Source organism: Carcharodon carcharias, chromosome 2, assembly GCF_017639515.1.
Source record: "Carcharodon carcharias isolate sCarCar2 chromosome 2, sCarCar2.pri, whole genome shotgun sequence".
Classification (NCBI taxonomy): Eukaryota; Metazoa; Chordata; class Chondrichthyes; order Lamniformes; family Lamnidae; genus Carcharodon; species Carcharodon carcharias.
The window spans coordinates 2,220,868-2,234,735 of record NC_054468.1 but is presented as its reverse complement, the minus strand read 5'-3'; the positions used below and the strand labels follow the sequence as shown (position 1 = coordinate 2,234,735).

The 13,868-nt window shown below is 43.3% G+C and overlaps 1 protein-coding gene across 1 annotated transcript in view; it reads right to left on the bottom strand.

Moving 5' to 3' along the window:
- The window catches only part of LOC121270382 (leucine-rich repeat-containing protein 34-like), an 85,922-nt gene that overhangs the window by 37,024 nt on the left and 35,030 nt on the right, over window positions 1-13,868 (bottom strand). Inside the window, exon 7 of the mRNA XM_041175690.1 lies at window positions 11,894-12,150. Within this exon, the coding sequence (XP_041031624.1) occupies window positions 11,894-12,150 (257 nt within the window). The remainder of the gene's footprint in view (window positions 1-11,893; window positions 12,151-13,868) is intronic.

Here is a 13,868-nt window from a genome sequence, read left to right as displayed (position 1 = left end):
TCCCCTCCTGTACAGCCGAGCTGCTCATGGTACCACAAACTTGGCTCTGACTACAATCCTCTGAGGAACCAGCGAGCTCACCATCTTCCAAAACAGAAAACCAATTTGTGAGCAGGACCCCAGGGGACTTCTGCACTGCCTGGTGGTCACCCTTTCCCTCTCTGTCTCCAGGCCCTTAAGCTGTGGTGTGACCACCTCTCTGAATGTGCAATCCAGGTAGCTCTCAGCCTTGTGGATGCACTACAGCAACTCCAGCTGCTGCTCGAGCTCTGAAACCCAGAGATCAAGTTTCTGCAGCTGACAGCACTTCCTGCATATGTGGTCGTCTAGGACACCAGTAGCATCCATGACTTCACACATATTACAGTACATGCATTCCACTCAACTGAGCTGCCCTGCCAAATCATAAGTCTACTTCCCTTACATTAACTTTATTCTGCTTTGGATTATTTATATTACTTTATTATATTGGCCATAAATTTCCCTTTTTCCTGGCACTTCACAGTTAAATCCGAATATAGGATCTTTAAAAATATTACACTTTTCTAATTTACTCACCAGTTCCTACTTACCAAGGCCACTGCTCTTCTTTCTGAGGGAAGGTAGAAAAAGGAAGGAGCACCTCCTCCCTTCTCAGTGAACTCCCTCAGTCACCAAACTCCCAACTCCAACTGAAGCTTTCTACTGCAGCCAAACACAGCACTCCAAGGCAGCAGCAGGAGTGGGGAGTGAACCTGGGGATGGATGGCACCAGCGGAGCTTCTCAATAAAAGCCTGAGTGTCGAAGTCCAGATCGAGCCAGTCAGAGCAGCAGCTAAACCCCAACAGGAACCCTGCTAAAATTCGAAAAGGCTGACGAAAGTGACATCAGTGCAAAGCAGAGAGCTAATTGGTAGGCACTGGGTAAGTTTTTTCTCCACCTTGAAGTTACATTAAGAGCTCTAGCTTTTTTTTAAAAAAAGAAAGAAACTTAAATAATTTTCTGCTTGGCTTAAATTTAGGGTAAGGGTATTTTAAGGTGTTGTGCGGCCTGCAGTATGTGGGAAGTCTTAGACGCTCCTGGCAGTCTGGATGACCACATCTGCGGGAAGTGCCACCGGTTTGACCAGCTTGAGAGTCAAGTTTCAGAGCTTGAGTGGTGGCTGGAGGCTGAGAGTTACGTGGATAGCACGTTTTTAGACATGGTCACCGCGCAGCTAAAGGAAGTGCAGTCAGAGAAGGAATGGGTGACCACCAGTCAGAAGAAGGAAGGCAGACAGGTAGTCAGGAAAGCCCCAGACAAGAACAGTTTTTCTGTGTTGGACAACAGTGAGAGTAACGGTTCATCTGGGGGGTGCAGCCAGAGCCCAGCTGCACAAAGGGGGAGAAGAAAGAGAGAGCAAGCAATAATGGCAGGAGACTCAATAGTGAGGGGTACAGACAGGTGTTTCAGTGGCTGCAGACATGACTCCAGGTTGCAGTGGGGCCAGGGTCAAGGATGGTCACAGGATGGCTGCAGGGCATTCTAAAGGGGAGGGCGGACAGTCAGAGATTGTGATTCACATTGGTACCAACGACATCGGTAGAAAGAGGGATGAGGTCCTGCAGCAAGAATTTAGGGAGCGGGTTGCAGATTGAAAAGCAGGACCTCAAAGGTTATAATCTCTGGGTTACTCCTGGTGCCACGTGCTACTGAGGATAGCAATAGGTGGATAGAGCAGATGAATGTGTGGCTGAAGAGTTGGTGCAGGAGGGAGGGCTTTAGGTTCCTGGGTCACTGGGTCTGTTTCTAGGGAAGGTGGGACCTGCACAAGTCAGACAGGGTCTGGTGGGAGTTTAAACTAATTTGGCAGGGGGATGGGATATGGAGTTGAGATACAGTACAAGGTGATGCACAGCCAAATATAGAAGAGATATTAAGTCAGTCTGGATAGCAGAGCAAATATAGCCAAATGGCGAAAGACTGCAGAAAGCAATGGAATTTAATTCTGAAAAGTGTGAGGTGATGCATTTTGGGAGGAACAACAAGGTGAGGGAGTACACAATGAATGGTAGGACCCTAGGAAGCACAGAGGTTCAGAGGGACCTTGGTGTATATGTCCATAGATCCTTGAAGGCAGCAGGACAGGTAGATAAGGTGGTTGCAGGACATTCCTTTGGGGGGAGGATGATCAGTCAAAGGTTGTGGTCCACATTGGTACCAATGACTTAGGTAGAAAAGGGGATGTAGTCATGCAGACAGAATTTAGGGAGCTAGGTAGAAAATTAGCAAGCAGGACCTCTAAAGTAGTAATCTCCGGATTACTCCCAGTGCCACATGCCAGTGAGTCCACAAATAGGAGGTTAAGGCAGATGAATGTGTGGCTGGAAAGATGGTGCAGGAGGGAGGGCTTCAGATTGCTGGGACACTGGGACTGCCACACTGGGACCTGAATATCTAAAAGTAATACCAGGGTGCATGGAATGCAGGGGGATAGCAATAAAACAGAGAATAGCAAGTTAATAGATGGAGTCAGAGACCAAGTAATGAAAACTAAATCAGGGTTATGCAGCATTTATCTGAATGCACGGTGTGTGGTTAATAAAATTGGGGAGTTACAGACACAGTTTGCCTGGTGGGGTTACGATGTTGTGGTGATAACAGTGACCTGGTTTAAATATTCTTGGTTACAAAGTGTTCAGAAAAGACAGGAAAGGGAAAACAGGAGGAGGGATGATGATTTTGGTTAAGGAGAGTTTTCCAGTACTGGAGAAAGAGGATGTGTCAGAGGATTCAAGGACAGAATCGATTTGGCTAAAGGTAAGGAATAAAAAGGGTGCAATTACATTGCTCAGTGTAATATATAGCCTACCAGCTGGTGGGAAGGATATAGGGGAACAAATCTGCAAGGAAGTTACAGAGAGGTGTAAACATCATAGAGTAGTTATAATGGGGGACTTTAATTACCCGTATATAGGCTGGGATAGTGATAGTGTAAGGGGCAGTGAGGGACAAGTGTTCCTAGATTGGGTTCAGGAGAATTCCCTACACTATGTGTTCACTCCAACAAGAAGGGAGGCACTGCTAGACCTGGTTCTTGGGAATGAGGTGGGCCACTTAGATCAAGTGACAGTGGGGGAATATTTAGGGGACAATGATCATTGTATCATTAGGTTTAGGATGATGGTGGAAAATGACACTGGTCAATCCACAATTAACTGGCATAGAGCAGACTTCAACAGGGCAAGAGCAGAGCTGGGCTGGAATGACTGGAACCAAAGCTTGGCGGGAAAAACAGTAACTGAACAATGGACTACCTTCAGGGAAGGGTAGGACAAATAAATCCAGAGCTCCCTGGATGACAAATGGGATAGAAATTAAGTTAAAGAAGAAAAAGTGTGCTTACGACAGGTGTCAGGTGGCAAATACAATTGAGAACCGAGCTGAATACAGAAGGTTCAGAGAGGATGTGAAAAAGCAAATACAAGAAGCAAAGAGGATTTATGAAAAAAGACTGGCAGCAAACATAAAAGGAAATCCCAAAGTGTTCTATAAGCACATCAATAGCAAAAGGAGGAGTCGGGCCTATTAGGGACCATAAAGGGGATTTACACACAGAGGCAAGAGGTATGGCTGAGGTGCTAAATGAATAATTTGCATCTGTCTTTACCTACGAGGCAGATGCTGCCCAGGCCTTGGTGACAGAGCAGGAAACTCAGTCACTGGAAAGGTTTAAAATTGATAAGGAGGAGATATTGGATAAGCCGTCGGTACTTAAAGTTTATTAGGTACCGGGACCGGATGAGATGCATCCAAGAATATTGATGGGAGTGAGGGTGGAAATTGCAGAGGCACTGGCAATAATCTTTCAATGTTCCCTGGATTCGGGGGAGGTACCGGCAGACTGGAGAATTGCAAATGTTACGCCCTTGTTCAAGAAAGGTTGGAAAGATCTGCCCTGCAATTACAGACCAGTCAGTTTAACTTCGGTGGTGAGGAAACTTCTAGAAACAATTATTCAGGATAGAATTAATAGTCACATGGAAAAATGTGAATTGATTCGGAAGAGTCAGCTTGGATTTGTTAAAGGAAAATCGTGTCTAACTAACTTGCTGGAATATTTTGAAGAAGTAACAGAGATGGTTGATAAGGGTATGTTGATGTGGTGTATATGGGCTTCCAAAAGGTGTTCGATACAGTGCCACACAACAGGCTTGTGAGGAAAGTTATAGGTCATGGAATAAAAGGGACAGTAGCAAAGTAGATCAAAATTGGCTGAGAGAAAGGAAACAGAGAGTAATGGTTAATGGGTATTTTTCAGGCTGGAAGGTTTGTGGTGGAGTTCCCCAGGGGTCAGTATTGGGGCCCTTGCTCTTCAAGATATATATAAATAATCTAGATCTTGCAGTGCAGGGGACAATTTCAAAGTTTGCAGACAACGCAAAACTTGGGAGAATTGTAAACTGTGAGGAGGACAGTGTAGAACTTCAAAAGGACATTGACACATTGGTGGAGTGCATAGATAGGTGGCAGATGAAGTTCACTGCGGAGAAATGTGGAGTGATACACTTCAGTACAAAGAACATAGACAGTATAAAGTAAAGGATGCTATTCTAAAGGGTGTGCAGGAGCAGAGAGACCTGGGTGTATATGTATATAAGTCATTAAAGGTGGCAGGACAGATAGAGAGAGCTGTTTCTAAAGCATACAGCATTCTAGGCTTCATTAATATGGGCATAGAGTATATGAACAGGGAGGTTATGATGAACTTATATAAGACACTAGTTAGACCTCAGCTGGAGTATTGTGTACAGTTCTGGGAGCCACACTATAGGGAGGATGTGAACGCATTGGAGAGAGTGCAGAAGAGGTTTACGAGAATGGTTCCAGGGATGAGAAACTTCAGTTATGAGAAAAGATTGCAGAAGTTGAGACTGTTTTCCTTGGACAGGAGAAGACTGAGAAGAGACTTGATATAAATTTTCAAAATCATGAGGGGTCTGGACAGAGTAGAGAGGGAGAAACTGGTCCTACTCGTGAATGGATCGAGAACCAGAGGGCACAGTTTTAAAGTGTTTTGCAAAAGAAGCAAATGCAAAGGAGAAAATCCTTTATCACACATGGGGGATTTTAATCTATGTATAGAGTGGAAAAATCAAATGGGCAAAAGTAGCCTAGATGAAGAATTCACAGAATGTTTTCAGGATAGTTTCTTAGAACTGCACATTCTGGAGCCAACCAGAGAGCAGGATATTCTAATCCTGGCATTGTGCAATAAAATAGCGTTAATTCATGACCTCATAGTGAAGCTATCCCTAGATAGCAGTGATCATAAAATGGATGAATTTTACATTCAGTTTGAGGGCGAGAAGAGTGGGTCTAAGGACAATTATGAGTGCATGAAAGCAGAGCTAGCTAAAGTGAACTGACAATTTAGGTTAAGGGATAGGTCAATATAGATGCAGTGGTAGATACTTAAGGGGATATTTCCAAATAAAGAGGATACATTCCAACAAAAAAGAAAAATTCCAAGAGGAGGACCCACCGTCTGTGGTTAACTAAAAAAGTTAAAGATTGTATCAAACTTAAAGAAAAAGCACATAACTGCGCAAAGATGGGTGGTAGGTCAGAAGATTGGAAAGAATATAGAAAACAGCAAAGAATGACTAAAAGATTGATAAGGAGGGGTAAACATTAGAGTACAAGAGAAAGCTAGCTAGAAATATAAAGACAGATAGTAAGAGTTTCTATAGATATTTTTAAAAAAATAATTAATAAAGGGAGTGTTCGTCCTATAGAAAGTGAGCCTGTGGCATTAATAATGGAAAATAATGACATGGCAGATGAATTGAACAGGTATTTTGCATCACAAAAACAGAATTACCTGGAAAAACTCAGCAGGTCTGGCAGCATCAGCGGAGAAGAACAAAGTCGACATTTTGAGTCCTCATGACCCTTCAACAGGTATTTTGCATCGGTCTTCACTATAGAGGATACAAGTAACATCACAGAAATTAAACAGGAATTAGAAGGGAGGGAGGAACTCAAGAAAATAACAATCACCAGGGAAGTGGTACTGAGCAAATTGTTGGGGCTGCGGGCTGACAAATCCCCAGGTCCTGTTGAACTTCATCCTAGGATCTTAAAAGAAGTGGCTAGTGAGACTGTCGATGCACTTGGTTTTAATTTTCCAAAATTCACTGGATTCAGGGAAGATTCTATTAGACTGGAAAAGAGCAAATGTAACTCCTTCATTCAAAATGTTTGAAGCTTTTATTAAGAAGTTATAACAGGGCACTTAGATAAATTCAAGGTAATCAGGCTGACTCAACGTGGCTCTGTGAAAGGGAAATCATATTTAACCAATTTATTTGAGTTTTTTTGAGTAAGTAATATGCTGCAAAAATTGCAAAAGGTTATTCTGCAGGTACAGCAAGTAAATAGGAAAGCTAATAGAATGTTATTGTTTATTGCAAGGGGAATTGAATTCAAAAGTAGGGATTTTGTGTTTCAATTATACAGGGCACTGGTGAGGACACATCTGGATTACTGTGTACAGGATTGGTCTCCTTATTTAGGAAGTATGTAAATGCATTAGGAGCAGGTCAGGGAAGGTTTACTGGACTCTCACCGAGAATGGGCGGGTTGTCTTATGAGGAAAGGTTGGACAAGTTAGGCTTGTATCCACTGGAGTTTAGAAGATTAAGAAGCAACTTGATTGAAACATATAAGATCCTGAGGAGTCTTGACAGGGTGGATGTGGAGAGGACATTTCTCCTTGTGGGAGAATCTAGAACTAGGGTTCACTTTTAAAAATAAGGGGTCACCCATTTTGGACAAAGATGAGGAATTTTTTCTCTTAGAGAATCATGAATCTTTGGAACGCTCCTCCTCAAAAGGCGGTGGAAGTAGAGTCTTTGAAGATTCTTAAAGCAGAGCTAGATTCTTGATTAACAAGGGGGTGACAGGTTATCAGGGGTGGGTGGGAATGTGGGGTTGAGGTTACAATCAGATCAGCCATGATCATATTGAATGGATGGAGCAGGCTCGAGGGGCCGAGTGGCCTACTCCTGTTCCTAATTCATATGTTCATATACACATTTATCCCTATCTGTGCATTCATCCTTTATTTTACAAATACTGCATGCATTCAGATACAGGGCCTTAAACTTTTTTTTTACTATTTTTGCAATCGCTCATTTCATCTGCTAATGCACTCTTATGATTGTATGTGTCGTCCCTTCCTGTCACTCTCTGGAGCTCAGAACCCAAATTGCTGTCCTGCTCTGTTACTTTGTTGTTTCCCTTTACTTTACTATACCTCATCTCACATGATCCATTCCCCCCACTATCTAGTTTAAATCTCTCTTTACCACCCTAGTTGTATGATTTGTCAGAACACAGGGCCCAGCATGGCTCAAGTGGAGACAGTCCCAAAGCTACAGTTCCCTCTTGCTCTAGAGCTGGTGCCAGTGCCCCATGAATCAAACCCCATTCTCCCACACCAATCTTTGAGCCATGCACCCATTTCTCTAATCTGATTTACACAATGTCAATCTGATCACGGCTCAGGTAATAATCCAGAGATTATTGCGTTTAAATTTAGCCCCTATCTGCACTCACTCTCCCAGCAAATACACAGGTAAATTGAAACCTGAGAACCTTCTTAAACTCACCCATCCCCCGGACAACATAGCCTCCTCTGGAAAGAGTTGACGTCTTCTCCGCCGATGCTGCCAGACCTGCTGAGTTTTTCCAGGTAATTCTGTTTTTGTTTTGGATTTCCAGCATCCGCAGTTTTTTTGTTTTTATTTTTGTTTTTATAGCCTCCTCTGGTCTATCCTCAAACTGACTTCCAAGCCAATTATCCCGCCTTTACAATTTCTCCAGTTAAATAACACATCTGCTGTTTTGTGGCTTCATTTCTTCTATTCTGACTTAATTACACAAACATGGGATAACCTTCTGAACTACCATTTTATTTTAGGTGCTCTGGCAATCTCTGAAGCCCAGCATTTTAGTTATTGTTATGTTTTGCTATGGAGTCACTTTGCTTGGGAACTGGTTGCACGCTTATCTATCAACAGGTGAGTCTATTACAATATACGGCAGTCACATAGACCAATATGAAATGAAGCACATGCTATTTATTTACACAACCAACAATGCACTAACGTAAGATTAAAAACAAAAAACTGTGGATGCTGGAAATCCAAAACAAAAACAAAACAAAACCTGGAAAAACTCAGCAGGTCTGGCAGCATCTGCGGAGAGGAATAGAGTTAACGTTTCGAGTCCGGATGACTCTTCAAGAGAACTAAGTAAAAATAGAAGAGAGGTGAAATATAAGCTGGTTTAAGGGGGGTGGGACAAGTAGAGTTGGATAGAGGGTCAGTGATAGGTGGAGCTAACCAAAAGATGTCACAGACAAAAGGACAAAGAGGTGTTGAAGGTGTCCTTTTGTCTGTGACATCTTTTGGTTATCTCCACCTATCACCAGCCCTCTATCCAGCTCTTCTTGTCCCACCCCACCCCCCCCTTAAACCATCTTATATTTCACCCCTTTTCTATTTTTCCTTAGTTCTGTTGAAGAGTCATGCGGACTTGAAACGTTAACTGTGTTCCTCTCTGCAGATGCTGCCAGACCTGCTGAGTTTTTCCAGGTATTTTTGTTTTTGTAGTGCACTAACCTAATGTATGCTTCTCCCACCAGACACTACTCTAGACTAACAATAATATGGTAGCCCGCGCTACACAGCTATTGGGTCTTACAGTCACATGATCAATCTGCTCACATTCTCTTAAAGGTGTATTGCAACTCAGATTACCACAGTTACCTTACCTTTCCAGGACAAAACATTACCTCTAAAATATTAACATGAACCATGAACTAGGTATTTGTCACAGGAGAGCCCACACAAACATGATGGGCTGAATGGCCTCCTATTGCACTGTAAAAATTCTGAGACTCTGTGACATCAATGTTTTGTGAAATTTAAAGTGGAGGAATGTCAGATAGTACATGTTGAGAGTAAGAATAAGGAGATAAAATACATACAAAACGGTAAAACTTTAAAAGCGATGAGCAGAAAGACAAAAGCTGGAATTTCCCATCCCATTGGCGTCAGGCATCATGGTGGGCAGGGGGGAGGTGCAGGGGGGAAGTGCAGGGGGGAGGTGCAGGGGCCGGCGGGTGGGGTGGGCGGGGGAACAATACAGCGAGACAGCCAAAAATTGGTTTCATGCCATTAGGAAACCAGTTTGCAATCGTCCGCTCCACCTGTCAATGCTGCACATTGGGAACCTAATTTCAATGTTTTAGCATCTCATTATAAGCCCTGCTCACCAGAATCATTCCCTCCACCCCATGCTGGATCATCTGGGCACGTTGGTGTGTTTCACAACTGTCCATGAGCGACATACATCTGGTGATCTGCACTGTGCTCAGGACTTTGAGGTTTGTTTGCTTACCTTGCTTTGGGCTGCACTTGTGGTCATCAGCGGCAGGCTTCGCGGACAGCACCACATCATTTTTAGGGGGGCGGGGCTCATGGGCAGGTCTCTACCTACCAGACCAGCCATAAGGCGGGGGCGGCTTTTCAATGGCTGCAGGGCTAGGTCTTGCTTGGGGAAGGGGGAGAAGTGGCCTCAGGCAAGAGGAGAGGCTGCAGGGTCAGGGCTGTACTGGGGAAGGAGGGTATCCCAGGGTGTGTGTGGGCGCACATGTTTATCTGTGCAAGTGGCCTCAAGATGGTGCGGGCTGAGGAGGCAGCCTCCAGAGGAGATGAGGCCAGATGGAGGTGTGAGGGTGTGTGTGAGAGAGAGAGTGGATGTCCAACCTCTCCTGTGCAGCATTGGCACTGATCACCACCCAAACCGGAACGGTGAGACTGATGGGCCTCATGCAGCCAGAGCGGGGCTGGAGGACATCGTGATGGCCTCTACGGCATCCAGAAGGCGTCCCAAGGATGCGTCACTGAATTGGGGGACTGCACATTTCTTGGCTTTTGGGGCCAGTCCTGGGCTGCAGACATTGGGAAATGTGCGCGTGGCTTCAGTTTAAATATAGTGTCCTGCGTGAGGAAGCGGTGAGGTAACAGTGTGCTGGGCAAATCAGAGGGTGCCTGCCAGTGAGTTGGTGTGTTTCCTGTGGCCGCATAATTATTGAGGCAGAAATGGGATGATATGGTGTAAAAACCATTGCAGCTGGCGGGTAAAACGACTTTTTCCTTGCCTGTACTTGGTGCAAATCTGGGACGATTCCACTCAAGGGTCTCGAATCTTTAAACATGCAAGAACAACTTGATAAAGCTCCAATGAAAAGCAGATGTGATGATGAAGTAGAAAAGCAAAGAGTTGAGGCTAAACTTCTACAAAGCATCAGTGTGTCCAGTTTTAGGCTCCTCAGTTTGGGATGGTTGTGGGGTCCACAAGAAGCTACAGGAAAGATTCACTGAGATAATCCCAGAGGCTTTAGTTATGAGCAGAAATCACATACAGTGAGGCTCCTATCATTTGAGCAAAAAAAGATTCTGAGGAGATCTGAGAGACGGGTTGAAAATTCAACACTGTACACTGACCAGAGCAGGTCATTAAACATCTGTTGTGTATTTTTTAATTCAGAGAAATTTTTTAAATTTATTTTTTCATGGGATTAGGTCAGAATTTGTTCTCCATCCCTAGTTGCCCCTTGATGAGCTGCCTTCTTGAACCGCTGCAGTCCATATGGTGTAGGTACACCCACAGTGCTGTTAGGGAGGGAATTCCAGGATTTTGACTCAGTGACAGTGAAGGATCGGCGATATATTTCCAAGTCAGGATGGTGAGTGGCTTGGAGGGGAACTTGCAGGTGATGGTGTTCCCAATCTATCTGCTGCCCTTGTCCTTCTAGATGGTAGAGATTGTGGGCTTGGAAGGTGCTGTTGAAGGAGCTGGTGAGGTGCTGCAGTGCATCTTGTAGATGGTACATCTTTGGTAAAGCACCCAAAGGTTCATTGGACAAGAGTTTGAGCAATACTAAATATGCCAATTAATCTAACTTCCATTAATTAGCACTAACAGAAATATCACAATTGATAATTAGGTTAAATATTTATTTGAACACAACTATTTGCTTCGAACAAGCTGAGGTTCCACATGTTTAAAATTGTATAATTTTAATGTGGGAATGGGAACAGCGACAGGGGTTTACATGCACAAGCCCTTGAAGGTAACAAGGTAAAGCTGTTAAAAAGACATATGGATTTTTTGGCTTTATAAATCAAAGCAGAGAGTGCCAACACAAGGAACTTCTACTAAACTCTTTATAAAGCATTGGTTCATGGTCTGTTCAATTTGTGGCACCACATTTTAAAAAGGAGATTTTCTAGAATGGTTTCAGGGATGAGGAACTTCAGTTAAGTAAAGAGACTGGAGAAGCTGGTGTTATTCTTCTTGCAGCAGAGAAGGTTATGAGGTTTGATCAAGGTGGTCGAAATTTTGAGGGGTTTTGATGGAGTAAATAAGGAGAAATTGTTTTTACTGGCAAAATGGTCACTAACTAAAGGACATAGATTTAAGGTAAAAGCAAAATACTGCGGATGCTGGAAATCTGAAACAAAAACAAAAATAGCTGGAAAAACTCAGCAGGTCCAACAGTATCTGTGGAGAGGAACACAGTCAATGATTCGAGTCCATATGACTCTTCATCAGAATAATAGGTTTAAGGTAATTGGCAAAAGAATCAGAGGGGAGATGAGGAGAATTTTTTGTTTACACAGTGAGTTGTTGTGAAGGTATGTGCAGTCTGAAAGGGCAGTTGGAGCAGATTCAACAGCAATTTTCTGAGGGAATTAGATTGTATATCTAAAAAGGAAACATTTGCAGGGCTATAGGTAAAAAAGCAGGAGAATGGGATTTGTGGATAACTGTTACAAAGAGCCGACAGAAAAATACGCTCCTTCTTCCACACTGGAAGTATCTATCGATTCGTCTATATCGATCTGGCTTATGGAAGAAAGGGGCTCTTTCAGGAGGTATTTGTTGGCATTACAAGCTGCATCATCCTTCTTGCCATATGGGGGAATCCAGTAGTAACTCATCTGAAGCCCATGAGCAAGCTCAGCTAAGTAGACCCGACCATCAATCCAGAATGGGCTGATGTCCGTTCGCTTTGGTTTCAAACGTCCAGCTTTTAAGAGATTTGCAAAATCCTGAAATATTAAATAAGACATGTTAAAGGTAAGAAGCTATGGAATTTTTGCTCAGCTGTTGCTCCCAAATAAAACACTTATAATTTTCCTTGCTCCTTTAGAGTTTATAGAATCAAATTGGTTAATATTCATTAAAGGGCTATGATATTCAGGCCACTGACACAAACTGATCAGTCTGTTCCTGTCTTGGAATTTTAATGCAATTATATAATTATAGAATTATCTGACCCTCACACATTACCTATATATTTCAGAATATCATACAAGATGTACCTGTAATTCTCCAAAATTACATGCAAGGAAAACACTTTGCATCTTGACACACGCTCTGTGGCAAATGAACCACTCAGTGTACAGTGTGGGTTGGGGGTGGGGAGTTGGGTGGGAAGTGGGAGGATGTTGGGGGAGATCATGGCTTGGACACCAGGATCTGATAATATTCTGAGCATTACCATCCCCTTACAGACACCCTTCAACTGTTTTCCAGGCCACTTCTGTAGCAAAGACAAAAGAACAATTTCTGCAATTCCAACTCATTTTGCCACAAGATGCAAGGTTTTCCATGATCTTTGGCATCTTTAACCCAGTTTAAGCAAAAACTGGGCCTTTTAAAAGGATTCATGCGACTCCTGTTTGGCATGAGTTCAAATTAAGTCATGAAGACCGAATTTCCCAGAATAACCTGGGCATTACCCTCAGATTAAGCAGCCCTGATGCATGCAGGGATGTGGAGTGGCTTTTCAGAGTTAAAGGCACATGCTCAGTTACCTTTGGTTTCAGTGTTAACAATTTCCTGTCAGGTTTGACCTCCAATGATCCAGTTTTCTAAACTCTGATCATCTTCTGAACCCACTACAGTCACGTCCTTTAGTTTCTTTTTCAGAAAAGTTCCTAACTTGTCTTGAACTCTTTTTTTTTATTCGTTCATGGGATATGGGCTTCGCTGGTGGGTCAGCATTTATTGCCCATCCCTAATTGCCCTTGAGAAGGTGGTGGTGAGCTGCCTTCTTGAACCGCTGCAGTCCATGTGGTGTAGGTACACCCACAGTGCTGTTAGGGAGGGAGTTACCCGCCTGCTTCAAACTTCTGTGATCTATTAGTCTTTAGGTGAAAAGTCTACCCCAATTTCCTTTCTTGCTTTAACCTCTGCTTGCAAATTATGCCCCCTTATTTTCAAGTCCTTCACTATAGAAAACAAGTTCCCAGAGCGGCTTTTTTACTTTCCTTTCACGCAAACTCTCCGACCCAAATGCACAGACACTCGACCATGCCATATTAAGAAGCCTCGACATTGCCATAGTATCAGTCACAGGTAAGGCCATTTCTGATCACTAGCTTGCATCACCCATCACCCACATCCTCTTTACCCCTCCAAATCCTACTTCCTTTTGTATTCTCCCCTGGGAAAAAAAACTCTACCCTAGTTCACTTAAAACTTCCATATCTCCCTGCAGAAGAATCATACAGACTCGAAACGTTAACTCTGTTTCTCTCTCCACAGATGCTGTCAGACCTGCTGAGTTTTTTCCAGCATTTTCTGTTTTTGTTTCAGATTTCCAGCATCTGCAGTATTTTGCTTTTAAACTTCCATATTCATGGACTAATGTTCATGTAATTTCAACAACAGCCTACAGAATCCATAGACCACTTCATCAGCAGATGCAGAGAAAAGGGTATGTAATGTAATTTTTCAAACACAGAGCTCACAGACAGAATTG